A 24788-nucleotide genomic window follows, 5' to 3' on the forward strand; every position below is an offset into this window, starting at 1 on the left:
TGCTGTCAGTGCTCAGCCTGCAGAGGGAATACCGGGGCTCCAGGGATGCGCTGAAGCCTTTGAACTGCGCTTTGTTTCTCCAGCCCCCTCGCACACGTGCTGCAGGACCGGCCCGGCTCCGGCACAAGCCCTGAGCTCCTGCCTCCAGATGGCTCCCCAGAGGCTCTGCACTCTCTCCGTGATGCTGCTGTGGGGCTGCGTGGTGGCCTCCTCCTCCTCCCACACCTCAGGTAAAACCCAGCGTGCTCTTTCAGTGCTTCAACCAAAGCTGCTCGTGTGTGTGTTTGTTATGTGTGTGTGTTTTGCAGTGAGTGGCTGATTTATAAACCTTGCAGTCCGTTGCCTAAACGTCTTTTGTGTGTTTAGTGGATATTTCTCTGAGTGAATTTGAAAGGAGCAGAAACTGCCTTTGGTGACACAGAGAATATATTGTTTGATGCAGGGATATCAAATAGAAATACTACTCGGGTACATCAGTGCTCCTGAGCGTGGTCCAAAGCAGGGCAGACTGCACTAGGTGAAAAAAGCACAAGGCTTAATCATACCTGGAGAATAATAATTTCTTCTAAAAAAATATTGCTATGCAAGCTGTCATCCGTGGCAATGGCACTTCAAGCACCCTTTTTGCTTCAAGCCCTCGAGCACCTCTTTGCTGCACCTGCCAGCCCCAGCTCTTTTGGCCTCTGGTAGCTGGGACTTGGCACCCAAAAGCTTTACCTCTCCAGAGGGATGGTGAGCAGGTCTGACCCTCCCTGGCACAACCAGCACAAGATGCAGAGATAAAAAAACTTGTCCAGGAGGCCACTGAGAGACTCCCTGCACAGAAAGCTGCCGGCAAACATTCCACGCTGAGCAAAGCACTCTGCCTTTAAAATGGGATTCTGAAAACATGAGAGTCGCCTGCAACCTCTGTGAGCAGTGCAGAGAAGTGCAGACACACAGCAGGGACATATGAGGGGGGCACCTGACAGGCTGCCACTTTCCCACTGGCAAAATAGGTGGAAAATTGCGAACCCTCCTGCTGCTTGCACCACCTCGGACGTGGCACGGCGTGGAGCAGAGTGGTGGGAGGCAGCTGGGGACCAGCAGGGGCTTGTCACCAAAGCAGTGATGTTGGCAGGAGTGTGCCCAGCAGCCAGGAGGGCTGTGATTGTCTTGCCAGCACATCCCTTACCTGACTCACCAGCACAAGCGTCAGGAAGAACAAGTTGCTAATTTGTTGGTTTTTTTTTTTTTTTTCAAGAAGCATTCAGGAGCAGCTTTCCTTCAAGACTGGATAATGGAAAAGAGTATTTCTAGTCCTGTGTCCTGTATGAATGATGTGAGTGAGACTGGCAATGTAATGTATTGTTGTGAGAATGAGAAACTGCAAGAGGCAGTGCTGACATTTAAAAAACCAATCAGATTCCAGAATGCAAGCCACACCCCAAAAGGAAGCTTTTTTGGTCCCTTTGAAATCCAGTCAAAATTTATTTTGTAAGAATTGCTGTTTACAATAGCAATTGTTTTGGGAAAATGCAGCTGTTTTGTTCAAGCTCAGGATGCGAATGAATTTCAGAGCAACATCATTTCCAGTCAGAAGTTCCAGTTTCGACCCATCTAATCCTCTCTTGACAGCTCATCACCAGACTCATGAGAAAGGCTTCTAGCTTTTTTTTTGCTTCCTTGTTTGCATTGTTGCAATTTATCCACTCAGGAGGAGCTTCCCAGGCAGGGGAGAGCCCAGCTCACAGCCCTGACAGTAGGTGTGGAAGCTCCTGGTAAAGGAGCAAGTCCACTGCCCACCTTGGAACCCAGGACTCACAGCTGGTGGGAGGGGAGAGTTCTTGTTATCCAGAAAAATACATAAAACCAAATTTTTCTCTGAATCATTACAGTCTATTGTTCCCTGCTCCAGCATCATCCTGAATACACTGCCACGATCTCCTGCTTTGACATCTCATGTAATAACAAATCTCCCATGGAGCTCTACATGCTGGGAAAAGTGGGATCTTAAAACTGCTGCCTGGAGTGTGTTTCATTTCGGAGAATTTCCACAGAAGAAACAAACCCTCCAGCGCTGTACCCTGCAAACTTTCCAAGGAGCACACTAAAGTTTGATTTATGTCACCATCTTCCACTGAAAAATATTCTCAGGGTCTGTTTCACAGTGGATTTATAGGGGAAAAAAAGGAAAAAATGGTGTAAATCCTGATGAAGACATAAAAAAGGTGTCAGAGGAGCCAGTGACCACCTGGAGGCCAGAGTCAAACAGAGAAGCGGTGGCAATGCTGGACTGACACTGCCAGGAGATGGGCTCCAAATCACTTTAAAATAAGGTGTATCATGCAGCAGAGAGGTAGAAACCAGATGGATAATCTCACCTATAGACAGTAGAGAAAAATGACCTTAGATGTTACAAAATTTGACTTTGTTTGAGCTAATAAAACTGAGTAGCCAAACAGCTGCTGTCATATGAATGACAGCTCCACACAGAGCTGGAACTGCCCTAGTGTGGAATTCATCCATAATACACACTGATTTAGTAGCATACAGCAGCACCCTACAATACCTTGGTAAAAGCCAGATTGACTGTAAAGGCACATTTTTGCATAGCTGATACACGTCCAAAATAAGAATTTTAATTTTCTGACTTTTTGCCTTTTTTCCCCACTGTTTTTTTTCTCCCCCTGGTTAATCTTTAATATACTTGAATATAATATATATATATAAAGCAGTATGGATGATTTGTGTCTGTTCTGGTTAAAGGATACAAATCTCCCTGACAACATGCTGTGATCTGTCATCCTGTGTTGGTGCATGTGCTGAACACAATGTTTGCAGAGATGTTTGTCCTGAAAGTTGGTAAATATTATGAGCTGAAGGTATGCAAGTTTAGGACATGAAAGGTCATCCAAGGACAGTTGCTTTGCTTAAGGCATCTTGAAAAAGAATGTCAAAGAAGTGGCATTCTGCGGGCCTTTTAAATGGTCCTTCAGTGTTTCCTCGGAGCATCAGCAAAAACTGGTTTTTGGGGGGTGGGCAGGAGCAGAGCTTGTGCATGTTTGTGGAGAACAGGCTATTAAATAGCCAGGACTGGACCTGGACCAGCAGCACTTCCCTCCACATCCAGCAGCTGATTTTGTCATATCATCAAATTTCGCTACTGTTCTTTTGTTTGTTTTTTCTTTCCTCTGACACTCTGTTTACCCTCTGCTTTTCTTTTTTTTTTAATGTAGTTACTCCCCCACGAGACCTTCAGATCACTGACCCTGGACTTTTAGGTTCTCTTGATATAGAGTGGAAACCTCCACCCGACGCACAGACCTTCCGTGACTGCACAGTGAAATACAAGTTTGAGTATCGCAACACTGGGGATACAGACTGGAAGGTAAGGCAGAGCAAGAGTTAATCCTCCTAAATCCACCCTGTTGTTCTGCCTTCAGTTCCTGCACAGGTTTATGTTTGCCTTTCGAGGGGGAGTGGTCCCAAAGTTGTTCCAGCTTTCCACGAAAAGGCCAGACTCTTCCAGTGGTTTGGATCTTTTGCCGAATGGGGATGTGTTTTGATGTGTAACAGCAGCAGCATCCAGGCAAGGGGTTATTTCTGTCAGAAGGGGGAGGGTGGTGCTTGCTGCCCAAAGCAATCCAATAACATCAAGTATCATTCTTCATTGTAAAAGACATTACACTTTCTACAACATCCTTACAGGACTGGAACTGAAACCCAGTGTCAACAGATCCTTAGGGATGCAAAGTGGTGAATAAATAAAAGTTAAGTTTCATTAATTATCCTGATGTTTTAACATTCCCTTTACCCCATTTACTTTTGTCTTTTAGATACAGCTGACTCTAACTCAGCTCTATGATAAAATTGTCAGTCTTCTCACGCTGATGTGCAGTAGGGCAATGGCAGGCAGGCACAGCACAGGAAGGGTTGTAGGAATGTATTTTGGGAGTGCTTAGAAGATGAAAGCTGCTGCAGGGTTAGGAAGGTAAACGGAGTGGAGAGAGGAGAAACCCAGCAGGAGGCTGTTTGCTTGGCACAAGGTACTGAGGAACACATGAAAAATATGCTGAGGATGTGCCCCAAGAACCCAAAACAAAGATTGGTATCCTGAAAGGAAGAGGGATTTTTTTGCACAGTCCTAAAGCAGAAGTGTTAGAGAGCTCACCAGCTCAAGAGACCAGGCAGAGAGAGGAGCAGCCAGTGGGCTCAGCAGAGCTGTGGAGCACAGCTTCTTGCTGGAATGGTTTCTGCATGTCCTGCATGAACATCTGCTTCATCTGCCCAAGGCAGCAAAGCCAAGGCTGCCAGGCTGTGTTTGGCTACCACAGAAAAGGGTTTTGGCCCAGACATCCCATGGGAGCCTGCAGAGGTGGAAAATCCTGTGTCAGTTATGGGTTGCAGTTGCAAGGGCACAGAAAGATGCTCTTCACCCTGACATTGGTCATGATGCACCTCACACTCCAAAGATGTGCAGCACTGTGCAGATTCTTCTAGGATGAATGGAACTGAAATGTAGAAGAAAAACATTCCAGTTCCAAAAAGCATGTCAGAATTCCCAAAATCACAAGTTATGAAAGTGTCTCATGCAAAGCAGATCACCTCTGGAACCTTTCCAAAACCTTGACCCCAGATGAGGTCAAGAAGAAGAGTCAGCCCGAAAAAAATGCATTGGACACCCTTGTCAACTTAGTTTCCCTTGAATAAAGTAAAGGGGAGTAAGCTGAGGGGGAAAAAAAAAAGAAAAAAAGAAAAACCTTCAGAGGAGATGCTCAAAAGGTCCCCCAAAAGACAAACCCAGTGGTACTCAGTGGTGAGCCCGTGCTGCAGTGCCTGGCTGCTGGCCCATCTTTGCAGGGTGTGTTCATGCTTTCCACAGGAAACAGCCACTACAAGACGCATTGTTCCTTCTGTTCCTAATTATCTCACGTCATGAACAAAAGCTTTTTATCTGGATTAGCACGGATGTCCTCAGCAGATCGTCCCCAGTGCTCCTCGCTGCTGGGGATCCCTTTAAACAGCCTGTGCTGTCGTGTCGTGTCTGGTGTCCTGTGGGTGGAGGCACTGAAAGCCAGCAAGGCCGGGCACAGCAGGCACTACAACAGCGCTGGAGAAGCCCCGGGCAAGTGAAACAACTCAGAAATGTAGAGAGACATTGGAGCACACAAAGGAGCCTACTTGCAGCTGGAGCGAGAGCAAGGGGAGCTAATTCTGCAGCCCACTTAGCAACCGAAGAGGTGCTTAAAAAGTCTGTCTTTCAACCAGGTTATTTTTACTAGGAAGCTAAAATTCAGAGCTGGATTTGACCTCAGCAGGACTGCTGAAGTGAAGGTGCAGACCCTGCTCGAAGGACAGTGCACCAATGGCGTGGAGCTGCAAAGTGACTGGATTTACGCTACCTTTCAGGTCCCACTGCAAGGTTAGGAGCAGCCTGTGGCACCTGCTGCAGTTCTGTGCTTTGCATGAGCCTGTTGCATGAACCAATGCTGGCCTGAGGGTTCCTGGGTGAGAAAGACTTTGCAGGGCTTATTGAGGTGTAAGACACCAGAGCATCTCTGCTTCCAGTGGCTGTGGTTGTGGTTACTGGGTACCTGGGGCTCATTTCCCTCTGCCTGCACCCCAGCTCTGCTCATTTGCCCTGCAAGAGCTCCACTGCTGAATAAAAAGGTCAGTTAAGCATCTTTCTGCTCAAAGATGAACTGGCCTTTATAAGAAAGAGAGCACTTGGCGGTGAAATTACCTAATAATGCTGACTGGCCTTCTTTTGCTTTCTTTTCCTTTCTTTTGCTTCCTTTTCCTTTCATTTGCTTTCTTTTCCTATCTTTTCCTTTTCTCTCTTTCAGCTGTAGCACACAATTGTTCGAAGGAATAAAATGGTATTTCTGCTTGGCCTGACTGGTAAATTGCTGAATAACTGGTACATTATTTCCTTCTCATTCCACAGGAAAACTGGAATCACAGGTCCAGAATTTCCACTGCATCTATCACGACTGGGAATACCTCAAGTGCACGTGGCAGCCAGGTCTCCTGCCTCCTCATGGAGCACATTATTGGTTATATTATTGGTACGTATCAGCAAGATAGAAAAACGCCCAGGCAGCAATCCAGTGAAGCTCTCAGGGTACTAAAATGCCACAGTAAATATCCTTTTATGGCTGGCAATACTATTGCCCAATCCTCCCAGAACGAGCTGAAATAATGTCCCAAGCAGCACGTGCCTTCTGGCAAGGGAATGCACTAAAGCCCTGCTTGCTTTCTTGAAATCAGGCTCGTGCTCTGACCTTTGCCAGGTCATTTCCTCCTTTCCTTTTACTCACCCCCATGGAGTGCCTCTTTCTTCATGTTGTCTCCCACAAAGTCTTGTGCTTTCCCTTTGCTTAACATTGTTCTAACTGCACATTTCCCATGGTCCCAGCGCATGTATCTCTACAGGACAGGATTCAGCATGAGCTTGCCAAGCTTCAGGGAACCCCAGAAAAAGAGTGGGACTTCTTGGCCACTGAGAGTTTTAGTCTTCAAGTATATTTTCATAGCACATCTCATAGAGGCAAACATGCTGCTGAAAGGCAATAAAAAGGCATGTTTCTCAGCTGTTTCTTTTAAACTGCTGCCTAAATTCTGTTCTACAGGAAGAACGTGGCTAGAATTAGTGGTCTGGGTTCTTGAATTGCTATGATACTATGGAAAGGATGACTAGTTAGTCTGGGTTTCATGTCACTGGGCTATGTGTAGAAAAGCATAGCTGCATTTTGAAAAGAGTTTCCATGTAGCTGTTGGAAATAGTCTTCAAAGCAGAAGCAATGACTTAAAAACATTTTGCTAACTGCAAAGGTCTACTTGAAGGCAACCATGGAAATTCATGATTAATGCCTGAAAGGAAAACAAACAAACACAAACCCCCTCAACCTTTATTTAATCGCCTGTAACAAAACCAGACATCTGGATCTGGGTCCCATTGTAGAATAAGACTGGGTGGGAACCACGGCATCCCTTGATCCCTGTGAGCTAATTTTTATAGTACTAGTGCATTTTGGCTTAGCAGGGGACCCTTCTGACCAGAGTCAGTGGCTGATGGTGCCTACAGGAGGATGGCTGTCTCCATGAGTAGGGGCCAAATCCTTCCCCAGCTCCAGTCACGCTGTGGCACCTCGTAAAGTCTCCAGCAGTGGGAGAGGGGAGAGATGGACACACCCTACAAACCAGCCTGGGGAGCCATCTATGCATGTTAATTTGGTTTTTTCTCCTCCCCATACTTTTTCCATAGCAGGAGTCCAGGTGACCGATGCACGACACTGTGCTTTAGACAGGCTGCAAAGGGCAGTGCTTGAGTCTTAGGTCCAATCTTAAAAAAAAGAAAATAATAATAAAAAAAGGCCCTTGTTTTGGTTACTTTCTGTTTTCCTGTACACTGCTAGGTACGAGGGGCTGGGCCAGGCAGCACAGTGTGATCACTACATCCAGGATCACGGCCTGAACGTGGGCTGCACCCTGCAAAACCTGAGCCAGGCAGAGTACCAGGATCTCAACGTTTGTGTCAATGGCTCAGCAGCAGCCACCCTGCTACGGCCACTGTACACCACCCTTCGCCTTCACAACCTGGGTAACGAAAGCAGCAGGGCTCTGGGGACCCACACGGCCACCACTCACCCGAGGCTCACATCTTGCATGAGGGGGCTCAAACAGATTTAGACAGGTGGCTGGAATGTGTCTGGGTGGATTTGCCCCCAGAGAAGGGGCTGTGGCACGTGCCACACAGGACTTCAGTTTCCAGGAGTGTTTGCAGGTGAGCAACACCACTCAGCACACACCCTGGAGGGTCAAAGGGTCCCTTCAAGTGCTGGACAGCTGGGGACATAAATGGCCTGCTGGGCAGATGACAGAGCAGCTATGGGGTTTTCAGCTCTAGCAGCACTGCCAAAGAAATACCTTTGTTTAATCCTGCCGGAATTGGAACAACTGCTCTGCTCCTTTGCAAGAACAGGAGAACTCTTTAGGGGTTGCTGTTCAGACCAAGTTAAGGACTGGGAAGAACTGAGTGCAAGGTGTGATGGGGTCTGTCAGAGCAAAGGTGGATCTCAAACCCACCAGCAACAGGGAAAGGAAGCAAAGCACAGCATGATGTGCAAACACTACATGTACTTAGTTCTTATTATGGGTTGATGCAATCACCCACATGCCAGAGAGATAAAGAGCTAGTCCTCCAGCTAAGCCATGGGCTAATGAACAGGATTTCTGAAATCAATTAGTCCTGCCATGTGCTTCATACATGGCTTTGGGCATCTGACATAAACCAGTCTTCCCTGGGATTCAGAGAGTGTCGGGCTGACACTGCTGTGGTGTCTCACTGCCGGGGCCAAGGCCGAGGGAGGGCTGGCTGGCTGCAGTGTGAGGGGGACATGCCAAGCACAGTCCTCACACCCCAGTGTTTCAAAACCGCTGCACCGCAGCCCAGAACAAGGACCTAGTCCAGCCTGTGTGCCAGGTTAAAATAAATAACACAGCCTCCAGCCTCTGTGACATCCTGCTCCTCCAGCACCGTGGCTGAGGGCAAAGGCAGGTCAGAAATCCCATCAGCGTGGAAAAGGGACGGAGGCTGGTGGTGATTAACCGAAACCTTTCCACCGGGAGCTGTCTGAGAGCCACTTCTTGACATTCTCTCTCTTTTCATCCCCTCTCCAGCAAAGCCCTCGCCCCCGAGGCAGCTGGTGGTGTCCATGTCTGCGGCCGAGGAGCTCCACGTGGCGTGGAGGCCGCCGGGCGGCCAAACCCCGCCACAGTGCCTGGAGTACGAGGTCGAGATGGCAGAAGATCTGGGGGAGGCCAAGGCTGCCTGGGCGGTAGGGACAACACAGGGTGTGCCACGGGGAGGGGCAGGGCTGGGGGAGCACCAGGCTGTGGACAGCGCGTTGTCTGCCCTGCTCACAGACCGCGAGGAGGTGCCGGCTGGGACGCCCTGACCGGCTGCTCCACTGCACATGTTCCTACTTAACCCCCCCTGACCTCCAGCTGCAGCGTTTGCTTTAGCAGCAGGAGATCCCAGCAGGAGTCTCCCAGAGAGCACTTCCTCAGATCTCCCGCCTGTTACCTCAGGAAGCTGTCATCAGGGAAATTTAAAAGGCTGTTGCGGTTTGTTCCCCTGAATGTCATGGCACAGCTTGGTCCAATAAAACTGTAATTTTAGTCTCTCAGAAGAAGTGACCTGGGACAGAACGTATCTTTTATGCATGGTGGTTTTGATTTGTGTGTATCCAGGTGCAGTATGGACAGCAAAAATGAAAAGGGCTGATTAATCCTAGGGGACAACTGAGGGATATTTTTTCATTAATTGCCATATTCTACATATGAGTTTTCTTGGGTAATTAAAAGAAAGGTTCCCTAAATTAACAGGTGTAAATGGTAACATACATGATGGCATCCCCAGAAAGAGTTTTCAACAGATTTATCTTCATTATCATCTTATTGGCAATAGCTGGTCCAAAACCATTACAAAATCATTTAAAACTGCCAAAACATAATCCAAGGATTTGCAGAGCCTGGACAGTATGTTCAGGAACATCAAGTCATGGCAGAGAGCTTCTGGTGGTGGCACGTAATTCCTTGACATTTTTCTCTGTGCTTTGTTTCTCAGCCTGTGTCGACCCAAATGGAGACTGCTTGCACAATTCCCCGAGCAAATCAAAGCCACATTTCCTGTGTTCGTGTCAGGGGCAGAACAAACATTTTTTGTGCTGACCAGGGCTTTTGGAGCGAATGGACCCAGGAGTGTTTCTCTGGTATGGAACCCAAAGTAAAGTGTTTCCTTTGCATCCTTTATAAAGCCTGTTTGGGACCAGGTGCTGATGACTGCCCTGGGTATCTGCTGGTGTCCAGCACTGCAGGGGGGATGCTGGCTTAGTTACACCCTCAGCCTGCTCCAGCACAGCCATTCCTACATCTCCTTGAAGGAGTATGTTACCCTATACAGTACTATATACCTGGTATATATCTGCAATCAATCAATCAATCAATAAATCAATCAATAACAACGCACAGGGTAACAAATGTGGACCCAGTGAGTTTGCATCTGAGCCCAAGCTTTGTAAGAGGTAATATAATCCATTCTAGCATTTCCTTATTTGCTGTCATTTATCTTTGCAGTGTACAGAAAAGAGGACAAGCAGCTATTTATCCTCATTCCAATCATTCTGAGTTTGTCATGTAGCTTCATAATATTTATGTTGATTGGCCAGTGCAAGAAAAGGTAAGCACCAAGGCAGCCACTCCACTCCAAGCAATGTGCTTTTTTTTTTTTTTTAGTGTCTAGAACTATTTATAACTACAGTTATAAATGAAACAACATATTAAATACCTAAGGGCCAAACATTAATAGATGCTGTAAGACTGGACACCAAATAATAGTTTATTTTCAGTAAACAACCTTCCTCAGTGTGTCTGTTTCTGATATGAAATGCCTCTACAGCAACCCATAAACTCACAGCAAAGACTCAAATCCTGCTCGGAGGAGCCCCAACTGCTTCCGTTAAATGCAGCAGTTACTTGCATGCACAGCAGCATAAATAAAGGCATTACCATGCCCCAAACCACTCAAGAGCAGAGATTTGTACTAGCTGTGTTAGAGAAGTGCCATTTTAGTGGCTAAAGCCTCATTCTGTGTGCACTCCCATCCCAGCTGTGTGCATTCACGTCAGTGACGGCACACGGGGAAAGCGGATGCAGTGGATGAATTTGCCTGTATCCAAAGTATTGCTCCTGGATACTTTCTTCAGGTCTGAGGGGCCACTTAAAGAGAACTGATCCCCTGGGACTGACGACTATTATCTTTTCCTTTTGGCCATATAATGTAAGCAAGTGGGCAGGTTTTCTAACGTGCCATGTATTTATTTCTATATCGGTGACCGTTTCAGATCCCCAGCAGGGAAGCCATCGCAGGCGGCTGTGGGATGCTGACTCTGCTTGCGACTGCTGTACCGCTTGTGTTTGATGGATTGCTCCTGGAACATCATCCCAAGGGCAGCTGAGAAGCCCCTGAGCTTTCCACAGCCCTCAGGGTCCTTCCCTACCTGCTGCCGCTTGTGAAGCCGGTTGTTGCAATTCAAGTCCTTAACGGACCCAGGGAAACTGGAGGAGTTTTAAACTGGCCCTGCAGGAAAACTGGAAGGGTTTTAAGCTGACTCTTGAGGCAAGCTGTGTCTGATAACCCCACAAGGGAGAGAAAGGAGGCAGTGGAAACTGCCGTGAATAAAGATAACACATTGTTCTGTGGGTTTGTTTGGGTTATTTTCTTTTGTAAGGACTTTAGAAAATCTGTCACCAGCACACACCCTGAAGGGCAGCAACCCACACACCATGCTATATGTATGCAAACACCTGCACCTAACCACTGTACCCACCTTGCTCTCACCACATCTTCCTAGTCCCAAATTGGGTTGAGCCCTGCTGAGAACATCTGAATTCTGAACGTGAGCTACTTGAGATATTTATTTCATCAGCTGATACGCCTTATCTGCTGGAAAGCTGAAGTGGGGAGGCCTTGAGAGGAACTTCTGCTATAAAAAGGCATGATCACAGCTACTGCAAAGGACAGATGCTTCAGAACAAGTGAGGGTTATTCCAGCAAATGCACTGTGGAAACTTCTCTAGAAAGGGGGCATTGGCACCAGAATTCAATGAAGCAACCAAGGTGTTTCTCAACACCATGTAAATTCTCAACAATTTCAGCTGATGAAATTGCTGACTGATTTTTAAGGAAACATTCCCTATGATGATGACAGGAAAAAAAAATTGTCACTAGATGAGACACTCTTCTCCAAGCCCATTCCGGGATTTTCGGTTGAAGAGCTTACCAAGACGAACACAGAGGTTTTGTGTGCCCTTATTTCATCTGAAAAACCCCAGAAAACCTATTTTCTTGCAGAAGCATTTATTCAAAATGGGAATTTGTAATGAACAGTGGAAGCTCAGAGAGAAAATCAAGTTTGCGTCAATCAGCTACGTAAAGAGCCACACTAATCCAATCAGGCACAGGACAACACAGCAAGTGCTGCCTTACACATCCAGCTGCAAAATTATCCAATCACTATCAGCTGCTTCCACTGCTAAGTGGGAAACAGCCCAGAGTCATTTTGGGAGCAACCAAAAAAGGAAAGAACCAATAAATAATAATTTAAAAAGTTCTAGGCATAGACTGGAGCAGAAATGAAGCTCTAGGGTTGTTGCAATTCCATTGAGACATGACCTCTGCCTTTCTTGGGGCTCCTGGCCAGCCAGCATAGGATGGTTTTACTTGTAAAAACACCCATGAGCATGCACTGGGCACTGGAATACTGTGTTTTACCTTGATGAATGCAGCCCACTAGAACTGGAGAAGGGAGTTGGACTTGCAAAGCATTTACTGATTTAACAAAGAAGGTGAAAGGAACAATAAGAGAGAGGGTTTAAGCTGGGTTACAGTTCCTAGTCCAATTTGCCCAAAAAATATGTAAGAAGGGAAAAATTAAAGCTCAGAGGTGCAAGTGAGAGATGACGAAGGAATGGATGTTGTCCCTCCACAGCTAGAACTCACCTCAAAGAAGATCAGAGCTATTTCAGTAACCACAAAATACAAAAGTTAGGCTGAAGGCTGCCTAGAAACCTGCCTAGTAACAGAGTGATAAATTAAGTACATCTGCGTATGGTATCCGTACGCCGCAGCTTTACTGGGGTGTTTAGGTGAGGAAAGCTGGGCTTGGCCCTGGTGCAGGGCTCCCTGCTCCCCAAACTCACTCCTCACTAGAACAGCAGTAAAACACCCCCCACTTGCTTTCTCACAGCATCATGTTTGCAGCATCTGCAAAATTTAGTCCTAAAAGATGTCCAACAGCCTTCCTAACATCCTGAGCCTCACTAGAATTTCCATAGTACGGGTTTTTTCCCCCCTGTGTTTATAGTATTAACACTGATTATGTATTTCTCACACAGCAGTCTCATTACAGTGTTTTAGTTCATTTGCTTTAGTCCATAATTAATATTTTTAGCGAAGCCCTTTTAAAATCCCCCCTTTGCCATGCTCTGCTCTTATTGTTCCCAGCTCATGCCTGGATTCCACATTTTGTTACCATCTGAGCTCCACATGTCTGGTGGGGCATGTCTTTGTCTTTGCATACCCTTGAGTTTAGGGTCTTCTTTCTGTCTGGGACTGATAAAGTCTTAGAGCCATTTGCTGAAGAATAAAAGAAACTTTTCCTATAGAGCTTTTTTGACCCCAGAGAATGTCAATACTTGTCAAACATATGAAAGCACAATCCTGTCCATGCTGGAGGGAAATGCAAAATCAATTTAGTCTGTCATAGTCTAACTGCTTTTGGGAAGTAGCAAAACAGGGAAGATGAATGCCAAGGTCTCTGAACTCAAAAATCATCCTCATTCTCTCACTGAGATATATTTTCAAGATGCCAGCAAGAGAATAATTTGAAAACTAGTTTACCTTCTGTTTCCTCATACCCATCCTCGCATTTTTTATTTTTCTGACTGGCCTCTGAATACAAGTGTTTCAACCACTAGAACCTGCTGATGGCTGGAAGACACAAAGCAAGGCTGGCACCTTCTTTATATGAGCACAGGAACACAGGAAGTTCCACCTGAACTTGAGGAGGAATTGCTTTACTGTGAGGGTGTCAGAGCACTGGAACAGGCTGCCCAGAGAGGTTGTGGAGTCTCCTCTGGAGATGTGCAAATCCATCTGGCACAATCCTGGGTGATGTGTGCCTGGGGACCCTGCTTGAGCAGGGAGGCTGGACTAGATGAGCTCCAGCGTTCCCTTCCAGCCTCACCTGTTCTGTGATCCCCCAGGAACTCTTTACTCCTCTTGTGCTCAAGGAAATCGAAAGGTAGAAGTCGTATCTCATCGGTTGGGGCATCTCTGCTGATATTTTCTGTCTCGGAATTTACAGGCTCCTGTAGCTCCATGGCCACTGGGTGTCAGCATCTGTGCTTGGACGCAGAGCAGGAGGAAAGCAGGTGCAGCATCGGTGCCGCCAGAGCTCAGCATTCAGTGCATGAAAGTAAAACAGAGGGGATAATGGCTCTGTCACTGTAAGAAAGAGGAGTCTTGTTCCTTTTGTACTGTTAAGTGGAGAAGTGTCACTCCTTTGTTGCCTCATTCAGCTCTGGGCTGATTGCCAGGTAACATCACCTTGTGCCTCGTGCCATCGTGACCATGGCCCAGCGCTGCTCCTCTGGCCAGAGCTGTGTCAACCAGGGCATGTGCCAGCCAAAAACAGCCCCTGCCCTTCCCCACCACGCTGATGCCACTGAGCACCCCTAGAAATATCACACCAGCTCAAACTGGAGGCCCAGCTGAGCAGGGCTGTGCCCTGCTGTGTGCCCTGCCTCACACTGGCACCAGCTCCTGCACCCTGACAGTGTCTGACCGCAGAGCCAGGGCTGGTGTGCCACCAAGAGGTCCCCACCTGATATATGAAGCCCACAAAAGAATAGTCCTTACCTTTTATATGATGGTGTTCCAGCTCTTAACTGCTGAACTGGAAATATGTCCCAGCCTTTGGGACTCCCCAACTGATCTTGGTTGGTAGCTGCCCAGAAGTCTGTGCCCCTGGTGCCAATTTCTTTAGAAACACTCCTGCTAAGAAAACAATCAACCAGGTTCAGTAGAGTCCACTTTTAACAACACAGAGCTTAAAAGGCCAACAGCACAATTTATTTTACCAGAGCAAGAGCATGAAGTTCCCAGCTACAGCAACAAAGAAAAGCATTAAAACCATCAGACAGTGCAAGCACAAAGCAGGCTCAATCCTGAAAGCTGCTCACCAGTGTTTTCTCAACAACACCAGCTAATGGCAGCCCCAGCAAAGGCATTACCTCAACACCTGGTTCTCCAGAGCACCCAAAAATGCTGCTGTGGGTAAATAAAACATACTTACATGACTGCATGCAGTCAGGCTTGGGCTAGCCAAGCTGGTTGATTCTGGATCCTTCCAAGAATGCAAGTGGAGTATTGCTTCATGCAGTTTGGGGCTGGGAACACACAGCCTTCACGATCCCTTGACTTCACGTTGTCCTGTTTGTGGGAGATGCACTGACTTGACACGGCCCTACCTGCCTTCCTCCAAAGTTGTGTTGTCATTTTTCATGGCTTTACCAGCACTTGGAAGGACCATAACCTAAAAATAGCATCCTTGCTTCCAGATGTTTTTTCCTCCCACACTGGGATGTTGTTGCAGGATGTGTCACCAGGCAGGTCCTGCTGTGCAGATGCCTGGCTTGGTGCCCGAGCTCTGCCAAACGGGAGGCTGAGGACAAAAAAGGGCTGAGCTGGGTCCTCCTGCTGTACCTCTAGAGCATAAACTCCTGTGTGAATGCAACAGCTGAGCCCTCAATAAGCTTTTCAGTTGCTGTTACTGCTGCCTCAGCAGGAAGTGCAGTCCCAAACCTGGAATACCCCACTTGCTAGAAACCTGCTTCTAATTCCTGCCTTGTTTCTGGCCTTTCTGTATATCAGTGTTTTCCTCTGTCTTGTCTTTCCTTATCCAGAACAAGCACTCCCTGTTATCCTGATGCAGAGCTTGCTTTGCCCCTCTCTGGCTGCTGGGAGGAACAAGCCAAGCTTTCTGCTCCTTCTCATTAACAGGGCTCTCCATGCCCCACCTTGACTCGTGTCCCCCCACTGTGCCTATCACCAGGGCTACTGCTCAGGCCCAGCACACAGTCCCACCTATTTTTTAAAGCAGAAATGCCAACTAACTACAGAGTAACAGGTAACCTTCATTTACCCTCAAGGAGTAAAGTTCTGGGTAAGGAAAACCACCATTTGCCGATCACGGTCTGCTGCATCACCCGCTGTGCTGCACAGGGTGAGTAACTTGTCCCAGCACTTTGCCAGCTGCCACCACAGCCAGCCTGGTGGAGGGTGCAGGCAGTTTTCTCTTCAGCAGCACCTAGAGAAGGTGCAAGAGAAAAAATGGTCGCTTGGGGGTCAGCCCACCTGTGTGCCAGCCGTGTGGCTGAGCTGCAGAAAGGAGGGGTAGGAGTACTCAGTCGAGGGGATCAAACCTTGCCATGGCTTCATGGGTGGGTCACTGCAGCCTGTGGATCCCCTCTGAAGACATTTTGGGACATGTGCCTGTAGGGAAGGAACCTCCAGCACAGCTGAGATCGCTGCTGGGCGTTTGCACTTACCTGTTGCTTTCAGCAGTGTTGTGATCTTTGGGAAGTGCAGGCCCCACAGGAGGGGCACTGAAGTCTTCCTCCCCAGAATGTCACAGAAGAGCTGTTCTAGCTGCCAGTCAGGGAAAAGGACTCTGATTAAAAGCTTCAGTGTCTTTGATGAGCATCTGTCACTGGCATCCACTTGTCCTTCTGCAGGAGAGACACGGACATCAGCAGCACACACAGATGTAAAGCTGCTCTAAATTTTAACAAATGCAACCATGCAGTGCTCCAAGAGGCACTAGTTTACACTAGCATACACTGGATAATTTGGCTGTATTTTAATTAAAAGTTAATTTGTCCAATTTATACCATGCAAGCACAGGAGAGTTCAGAGCAGTGGATTTAACATGCCCCTGTGTGGTGCTACGTGATTCATTTTTCAAGTCACCTAGGCCCTAAGTGTTGATACCCACTTGAGTCACAAAGCAGCAGCTGTCATCCCAGGACACTTCTGGGGAAATTGCATTTATCTGCTAAGAGATCCTTTGGCTTTTTGGGAAGCAGAACATAAGACGACATTCATGAGGGATGTAATTGCTCCAGTCTCGATTTCCCACAATAATTTGTCATCCACTGGCTGTATAATTCTCTTGCTGTCACCACCCCAGAGCAACCACAGTTATTGGACCTGTGTCACCACTACAGGCTTACCCACTTGCCAGGCCCTCCACAGATCCTCGTTGCTGTGGCCCAGGAGGACAGGCTGTCACAACCTTTTCCTGCTCAGCAAAGGGTGGAGTGGATCCCACTGGGCACAGTGCCAGGTCCTAAAACAAGCACCCTCTTGGAGGGAGCCCATGGGAGGGCTGCCCAGAGCAGAAACCCCGCTGCTGCCAGCCTCCCTCCCCATGTACCCACGCCCCCTCCTGCTGTCAGCAGAACCTGTGATTTAGGACAGTTTCAAGGGAAATTTTTCTGTGTGGAGCTCATGCACTTGACTGTTTGTTAAAGATGTTCTGGTTTGGTTCTTCAGTCAGTGAGTGTGCCTCGCTGCATCGATTGTCTGTCTCTTAGAGATCTAAAATCCCTCACCTGAAGACACTCCATCTCCATGTTGTTATGGGATTGCAGCCTCCCTGCACAGCCGAGAGGGAATGACACATCACACAGATGTTTTGCTGACTTCTGACAGCCTCAGAGCACAGGATTCAGTGTGGGTAAAAGAAAACATGCAGAAGACCTGAGACTTAAAGAAAAAATGATGGAGAGACAGAAGAGTCAGTAACAACTTCATGGTTAAAAATGAAAAAAAAAGAAAAGCACTTTTTGATACATACACCCATCCATGCCAAAACAGCCCACGTTTCACAGTGACACCTACAGGCACATTTGATCTCCCCATCACAGGTTTCCTCCCCAGCTTTTCAGCTACTCCCATCTTTTCAAGGGAAGTCTAAAGTGTGCTGACATCTCCTGTGGCTCTCTGGGGTTTCTGTGTGTGTGTTCACGTGCACAGATGTGTGCACACATCTCACCTGCCCATCTCTGTCCTTCTGCTGCACCTGCCCAAGGCTTGGCTGTCTTTGCATGAATTTTCCCAGGAAAAAGCTTCTGATGCCTTTCCCACCCCAGCCTGAAATGGAGACAAAGCCAAGTGCAGTTCTTGGCATGCAGCTATCCTAATGATACTGTGACACAGGGAGGAAACCCATCCAAGAGACATCTGCTCATTTATCACATGACGGGCACTGCTTTTGGAATGCCAGATTAGCATAATTTGTCTGCCACAGTATCAGACACCCTTCAGCAGCTCAAAGTTAAACAACATTTCTGCAGAGCTGCTTGGGTTTGCTTTTTTTTTTTTCCCTTTAAAATACGTTGTTCCTTTGGAATTGTGGGTCTCCATATCCAGGACCCTCATGACTCCAGCACATTAGATGCTGACTGGGAAGGGAAGAGCACTGGGCACAGTCCACACCAGCGAGGAATGTTTCTGTAGGGCTCTCCAGAAGAAAGGCACTAATGGTTGACATGAGTGTCTCTGTAGAGAAAACAGCATGAACCACACTGTTCACACTGACTACTCACACATCACCTAACATTTACATCTTCAAATTATCACTCAGATGAAAACAATTGCAGACTCACAGTTGTTAAGACAATAGAGAGCCATGCTGAGGTGGGATGCCTCGAGGCTCCTCAGCATTGGCTCTGAACCGTATTCCCTCCCAGATGCTGCAGCCTCTGGGTAGCTGCTCTTATCTTCAGCAAGCACAGGACTGAAGGGGAGGCCTTCTTCTCAAAGCACAGTCTCTGTCTGAGGCATGCAGAGCTCCCCAAAGCCACCACAGCTGACCCCATGGATGGGACACCCCAGCCTTGGCTGTGAGGGCCAACAGGTCCCAGCTACGGATGAGCCAGCCCAAGCCTAACAACCAGGTTGCCCAGCCACAAAGCTGTGCCTGAACATGGCCAGCCTTGCTTCTGACCTCTGGTGGGGAAGCCCCTACAGCTCAGGAAGATGCTGGTTCTGTCCTGGGCTGCGCCCAGGAGCAGACTGGCTGATGGTAAGTGAAACAAGGGGGTCTGTTTGCTGGGTGGGAGCCTCTGCGTGTGTGCTGTCCCGCTGGCAGCCTGCACGCACAGCTCCATCTGGTTTGGGAAACAAAGCAAACAACACACCCCACAGCACCATTTCCAAGGAACTGTTGTCACTTGCTCAATCCAAACTCAAAACAAAACACCACCACACACACTATTTGTGAGACAAAACCATACCTGAGCTCAGATTTGAGGACACGCAGAACTTCCAGTAGGTACTCGCGTCAGACAGCCCAGGGTTTCTGGAGGCACCCCCACGGTCAATGGCTACACCTCAGGAGAAGCAAAGCTGCTGTGGGGACAACCTGACTTTGGTTAAGCTTCAGAGAACTAAATCAATTCTTCAAACTGACATAATTTTAGAAATGTAATTTTCAGTGGTTATTCCTGGAGGGAGCAATTCGAAGAGGGAGAATAGTCTATCACCACTTTCGTATTTAACAAGTTTGGAGGTTGGAAATGTTGGGATATCTGCTGACAGTAATTTCTGAGATTCAGCAACTGTGGGCCATACTTCAGGTATACATCCTTACCCTTGTTTTTTGTTGTTTGTTTGTTTTTTTGGGTCAGGACATATTTTAACTGGGGACAGATGAAAGAAAGAAGAGAGCACATTCGTTTATTTATTTTCTGATAGACCATGGGGAAAAAAAATAAATTAAGAATGATTAAACCAACAAACTTTTCTTTAATAAATTAATAGCAGCATCACAAAACCCTGATGTGAATGACCCAAAGAAAGTTGGGTACGTGACAGTATATAAACATTCACAAAAATGTTGTCACCCCCTGGCTGGGGGAGACCACGAGGCGCTGTCAGGCAGCGCCCTTGGCTGTCCATCGAAACAAGGGCTGTACATCAGAACGGGTCCAGCTGAGTTGACATATTTACAGTTCTGGTGCTGAATTTTTTAAAAACATTTATAAAAATCCTGAAAATTCTCTGTTCAGTTCCCTTTTTTTTTTTTTTACATCCAAATATAGCAGGTTCCCTTTTTGCCCACACAACAGAACCGACAAGGGTAAGACATGAAGGCTCCTATGCAAAGACAAGGCCTGTGTGTTGACCTCTACTGAGCTTGAGGATGCTGTGAAAATGAGTTATTCACTCATGATTTACACATGCTAGAAGCTACTGTAATTTAACTTATTGCTAAATGCTTTCAAAGTCTGTGGTTGGCTCTTAAATATATATATATGTGTGTATATGTAAGTACAAACTCACACATATATATACATACACACATAGACACGTTTGGAAAAGATGTGCTGTAAATTCCCCCAAGTTAAAACAAAACAAAACAACTTAAAAAGCAATTTGATGGTTCTGATTTTTCTGAACTGTTTGAGATAATAAAATCTGACTCAGGGTAAATAGGAGTCACTGAAGGACCAAGTTTGTGTCTCTGGCCAGCCCTTTTCCTACTGATTATCTGAGGCTTTTGGAGAGGTGAGCAGATTCCAGAGCATTCAAGCCCATGGTGGTATCTGCAGGCTGGCACATGGAGCATCCCTGCTGCCTTCTTCAAGCAGTAAGCTACACTCTGCACTGGGATATCTTGTCTGCCTGTGTGGAAGTGCTATGGATTTTTCCCAGGAGGGGATGAGGGAGAAAAGAGGACCATCCTCAACACATCAGTCTGGGATCAAGCCAGCAGCAGGCACAACCCACATGTTGGGTTTTAGTAGTGGCCTCAGCAAGGTTGTTGCTGCACAGAGCAACATAACAGCAGTAACCTAAAGCATTAGCAGAATTTTCTGTTTCTTCTAGAAGTTAATTTTAATGGAATGAACACAGCAAGCTCAGAGTACAAGCAATTCATGTTAATAAAATGCGATTTAACCGTGCCTAGTGTAATGTTCTCTGTTCTGATGATTATCACTGCCAGAGGCTGTCAGTGATGCTAAATGCATCCATGTTAGATGGGCACTGCAGCATCTGTGTAGTAGTTAATGAAGATATAAAAACCTTATGGGTGATATCTGGCATTAGACAATACTCCACACAAGGAAATGTGCATGACAGGAATCACCCCAGAGGCACAGTGGCAGAAAGACACTGTGCCTTGGGGAGTTTGTGTACACAGGAATGCAGAGGAAAAGCAATCCAAATTGTACCTGGTGTGTATTAAAAGCAGATTACTTAAACTGCATTCCATCCCAGTGTGGATGCTTTCATTAAAGACATAAGTGGTGTTAATAAGATACACTATAATTTACTTTGGGAGTAAAATGGAATATATCAAATTTAAAAATTAATCCAGATTAATATTCCACGTAGACTAGCTCCAGGTCTGCTTCCTTCCTGTCCCTGGTCACCGTTTATTTTTGAACCATGTCACCAGCAAATGATTCCAATCACATGCTCTGCTCAGCTCTGCCCACCCCTTCCTGAGGCAGGAGCAGGGACCTTCACTTGTGCCTGTCCCCCAGCATCCCCCAGGAAGGCCCATCCTGCTCCTCACAGCTTGGCCCTGGCCAGCACCACTCACAGAGCAGCTTCTGCTCTACACCCAAAGCAGTGCTCTACCACCAGCATGCAAGTCCCAGGATGCTGAAAAATGAAAGTAAATGCTAAACAAGCTAAAGAATAGCTAGATGTGAGATCCTAGAAGGCCAAAGATCTGGCCCTTCCAAAGCCAGAGTGCTCTTCTCCAGGTCAGCCAAAGCCCCTGATCCTCCAGCAGTGAGTGAAGGCAGGGCACTGAGCACAGCCTGCTCCAACCCAGACCTCATGGGTTTCTGTAAGACCAAAGGAGGGCTTCTTAAGAATCTGAGGCCTCCCATTCATAGAATGATTGAAATAGATAACTTTGTCTCTCATGCTTCTTCTCCAAGGCTGCAAGTGATCCCAGCCAGGACTGCAAAACCACAGCAGAACTGCATTCCCTACCTTCCCTAGGGGAGCCAGAGCCTCCAGTGCAATGGAAATAAAACAGCAGGATTGGAGAGGGAGTCAAAATTTAACAGAGGACCCCTGAAGTGCAAGATTGACCCAGTATGGCAGCAAGCCACAGGGCATGTCTGGCCAGGTGCCTGCATGGCCACTACGCTTTTGTGATGTCTTTCTGCCAGGTTTCTGGAAAGTCTTTACACGGCACAAATAGGGGTGAGGATTTAAAGTATATATTTACTGTCAACTTGAAAAAGAAAGTTATACTGACCAAGTCTAATAGCATGTATTTGATATATAACTATTAACGTGCCATTCTGGACTCCAGCAAATTCCACCTGAGATAAATATTCAGCATTTTTGTTCATGCACTGGAAGAAGAATTCAAACATTTTGTCCATGACATATGCAGAGTAACTAATAGTTCTGATCTATTATTAACAGTAAATATAGAACCTTAAACTTCACTGCAGTATATTAATATATATGATTTTAAGTACTGGACTGGAAAGACAACTCCTTTTTTTTCTTTAAAAAAAAAAAAAAAGCTTTGTTCAGAATGCAATATTTACATCGTCCTTTGAGTGACACTTACATTTGTACACACTGTATTTTGGCTACAGATACACCGTAGCAAAAGGCTGCGTGAGTCACCTTTACACACAGCTCACTCTCTCGCTTACAACATTACAGCTGTTTATGGAGAGCTCTGAAGTCCCTGGCTGCAGTTCCAGGCCCTCCTCAGCCTCCAGTTCCACGCTGTTGAACTCGTTGCCGTTGCGATAACTCGTTAAAGTCAGATCTTTCCCGTACAGGGCTGTTGAAGCGACGTTCAGACACTGGTTCTGCCGCAGCGCTGACTTTTTACTGCTCTTGTACTGGCAGCGGATGTAATTGGAAAACGCCCTGCGGTAGGTTTTGTTGAAGAGCGTGTACACCAAGGGATTGACCCCGGAGCAGACGTACCCCACCCACACAAACACATCGAGGAGTTCGCTCAAGAGGTCTTTGTCGCAGGCTTCCTTGCAGAGGACTGACATGACGTTAGTGATGAAGAACGGGCACCACATGATGAGGAACAAAAAGAAGACGATGCCCAGGACCTTGGAGGCTCTTCGCTCGTTGTTGATGGACTGCATAGTTCCTTTCCTGAAAAGCACTGCCTCCTTATTTACGGGGGAGTTCAAGTGAGATGCCCCCTCGTGGTTGTGAAGCATCGAAATGTTCTCTGCGTTGTTTTCCTTCTTGAGGCAGTTCACGCTGCTCCTCCTCTGCTTGGGCACCTCTCCACACATGAACACCGTTGCCTGTCTCTGCAGCACCTGCACGGTCAGGCAGTACGTGATCACCATGATGATGAGAGGGATGAAGAAAGCCATGAAGGATCCAATGAGGACGAAGTTCTCATCGTTGAGGACGCAGGTCCCGTTTACAAACACCCTGGAGTCATCCTGCAAACCGATGACTGGAATAGGCATAGATATCCCTACAGAAATGAAACCAAAAAAGAGACTGTTACCTGGAGGGATGGATGGATGGATGGACAGGGTGGCAGAGGTGATGCAGGCCCTGCATGCATTCAGACCACACTGCCTAAAACTTTTAGAAAGGGAAGTTACTGCTTCCAAGTGGAAGGGAAAACCTCATTAAACAACACTCCTGGGAGCACAACTCCAAGGGAATGACACCCTCCTCCAGGAACGGCAGCAGCCTTGCTGTGCTCCACAGCTGACTCCGTGAATGCAGAGTAACTCCTATAGGGAGTTATTTTTCTAGTATTAATTGCAATTTCTGGGTGGGGAAAAGGCAGCCACCACCCTGCTCTGTCCCAGCTGGCCACGCCATACCAGTCTGGAGGGCTTTTGAAATCGCTGACATAGGGTAGATTGCAGGAAATTTTACAAGGAAATATTTTCAAAATCCAAAAGAATTACAGCTATGAAGATTTAAAAGCAAGTTTCTTAAAGAAATTAAAATAATACCTATTAAAAAATGGCAACTCCCACCATGTCCTCATAGGCACATGGAAGCAAAACTCCTGGCTTTCTGAGTCCTTATGGACTCTCTTAGTGCAAGCAGACAGTGGTCTCTGCAAGATCTAAGTCAAATATTTTTCATGTGTTCTGTGATCCAAACTTTGTCCCTTGATCTGTGGAGCTCAGTCCCACACCAGGACAGACGCAAAACGTTCTAAAATCAACAGTATATTCTGGAATACCACAACCCGTGTGTACAGGAGATCCTGGAAAAGATGTGGTGGGCCTGATCTAGTTAGACCATCATGGGTTCATCTAGTCCTGCCTCGTGTCTTTGAGAGGTACCAGAAGTTTAGGGCCATGGTACAAAAGGGGACAGCTCTAAGCATCGTAGCTTAGAAAATTCCAAAACAACAATTTGCATCCATATCTGGTTTTTAAAATGGCTTTTGAGAGATTTATCTTCCATGAATCCTTGATCTCATTTCTAACTGCACAATTCTCAGTTCCCCAACCCACCTGTTTGTCATGTGAGCAAAGTACTTCTTGCTCATTTTATATTTGCTACCTGATAAAAATTTCCTTTGAATCCCTTAAGTGTCTCTACTGTAACAAACAGCAAATAATCACTTTTCTGGTCACCTTTTCCACCTTCTCAGTGATTTTATAGACCTATTATCATCTCTCTTGTCTGATATCTCTTTTGGAACTGGAGAATGCCATCCTATTCACTCTCTCTTCCTCATGTCAAACTCATTCTATACCTTTATCTTTCTCCATTTCTTTTCATCCTTTCCATCCTTTTAAAGAAAGGAAAAAACCTGCATATCCAAGTAGTTAGAGAGCAATAGAGTGTCTTCTGTTGTCCTCTCTGGCCACCTACCATGGAGCACCTGCTCCTCAGGCACTTCTGTGGGTTGGCCATGCCCTCCCTTAGCTCCTTCACCCAAGAAATAATCCACACTGAAGCCACTGGTGGGGCTGGATTGGATTTTTTTTTTTTTTTTGAGTTACTGTGAACAGCACAGGTCACAAAGCTCATCCTGTGGAACTCTGAATTTCTAAGCAGGAAAAGTAACATGCTAAAGAGATTAACCAGGATGTTTTTGCCATTCCAGCTAAGTGTTTTCCAGGATTCTGGAGAATTCATCTGCAATTTGTCATTACCATAAAATTACCATGTGCCA

General features: G+C 46.7%; 2 protein-coding genes and 1 long non-coding RNA gene across 6 annotated transcripts in view; 1 reads left to right on the forward strand and 2 right to left on the reverse strand.

Moving 5' to 3' along the window:
- Positions 1-6: 6 nt before the first annotated feature.
- LOC126637452 (interleukin-13 receptor subunit alpha-2-like) lies at positions 7-11243 on the forward strand. The gene is made up of 9 exons (XM_050310725.1): positions 7-230; positions 3219-3370; positions 5251-5404; positions 5930-6050; positions 7401-7585; positions 8665-8822; positions 9614-9758; positions 10123-10225; positions 10890-11243. Exons 1-9 carry the CDS (start codon positions 149-151, stop codon positions 10930-10932), a joined length of 1143 nt encoding a protein of 380 aa, XP_050166682.1. The 5' UTR covers positions 7-148; the 3' UTR covers positions 10933-11243.
- A 3415-nt stretch (positions 11244-14658) lies between these two features.
- LOC126637453 (uncharacterized) lies at positions 14659-17984 on the reverse strand. Of its 2 annotated transcripts, none has more exons than XR_007628330.1 (2): positions 17224-17984; positions 14659-16338 (listed from the first exon to the last, which is right to left on the reverse strand). It is a non-coding gene; the product is annotated as an uncharacterized LOC126637453 (long non-coding RNA). The 2 variants fall into 2 exon arrangements; XR_007628329.1 differs by having other exon boundaries at positions 14659-16958.
- Positions 17985-19400: 1416 nt separating this feature from the next.
- HTR2C (5-hydroxytryptamine receptor 2C) overlaps positions 19401-24788 on the reverse strand; it is a 194756-nt gene continuing 189368 nt past the window's right edge. For all 3 annotated transcript variants that reach the window (XM_050310723.1, XM_050310721.1, XM_050310722.1), the window contains one exon: positions 19401-23111. In XM_050310723.1, the coding sequence (XP_050166680.1) occupies positions 22282-23111 (830 nt within the window). In that variant the 3' untranslated portion in view covers positions 19401-22281. The remainder of the gene's footprint in view (positions 23112-24788) is intronic.

The sequence above is a fragment of the Myiozetetes cayanensis genome, unplaced genomic scaffold, assembly GCF_022539395.1.
Source record: "Myiozetetes cayanensis isolate MyiCay16 unplaced genomic scaffold, myiCay2020 scf15, whole genome shotgun sequence".
Taxonomy (NCBI): Eukaryota; Metazoa; Chordata; class Aves; order Passeriformes; family Tyrannidae; genus Myiozetetes; species Myiozetetes cayanensis.

What these genes read in the sequence shown, in the direction of transcription:
- LOC126637452 (XM_050310725.1), top strand. Translation starts at nt 149, where the DNA reads ATGGCTCCCCAGAGGCTCTGCACTCTCTCCGTGATGCTGCTGTGGGGC. An exon ending in CTGGGGATACAGACTGGAAG is followed by an intron (nt 3,371 to 5,250) that starts GTAAGGCAGAGC and finishes TCTTTCAACCAG; the next exon opens with GTTATTTTTACTAGGAAGCT. An exon ending in CATTATTGGTTATATTATTG is followed by an intron (nt 6,051 to 7,400) that starts GTACGTATCAGC and finishes GTACACTGCTAG; the next exon opens with GTACGAGGGGCTGGGCCAGG.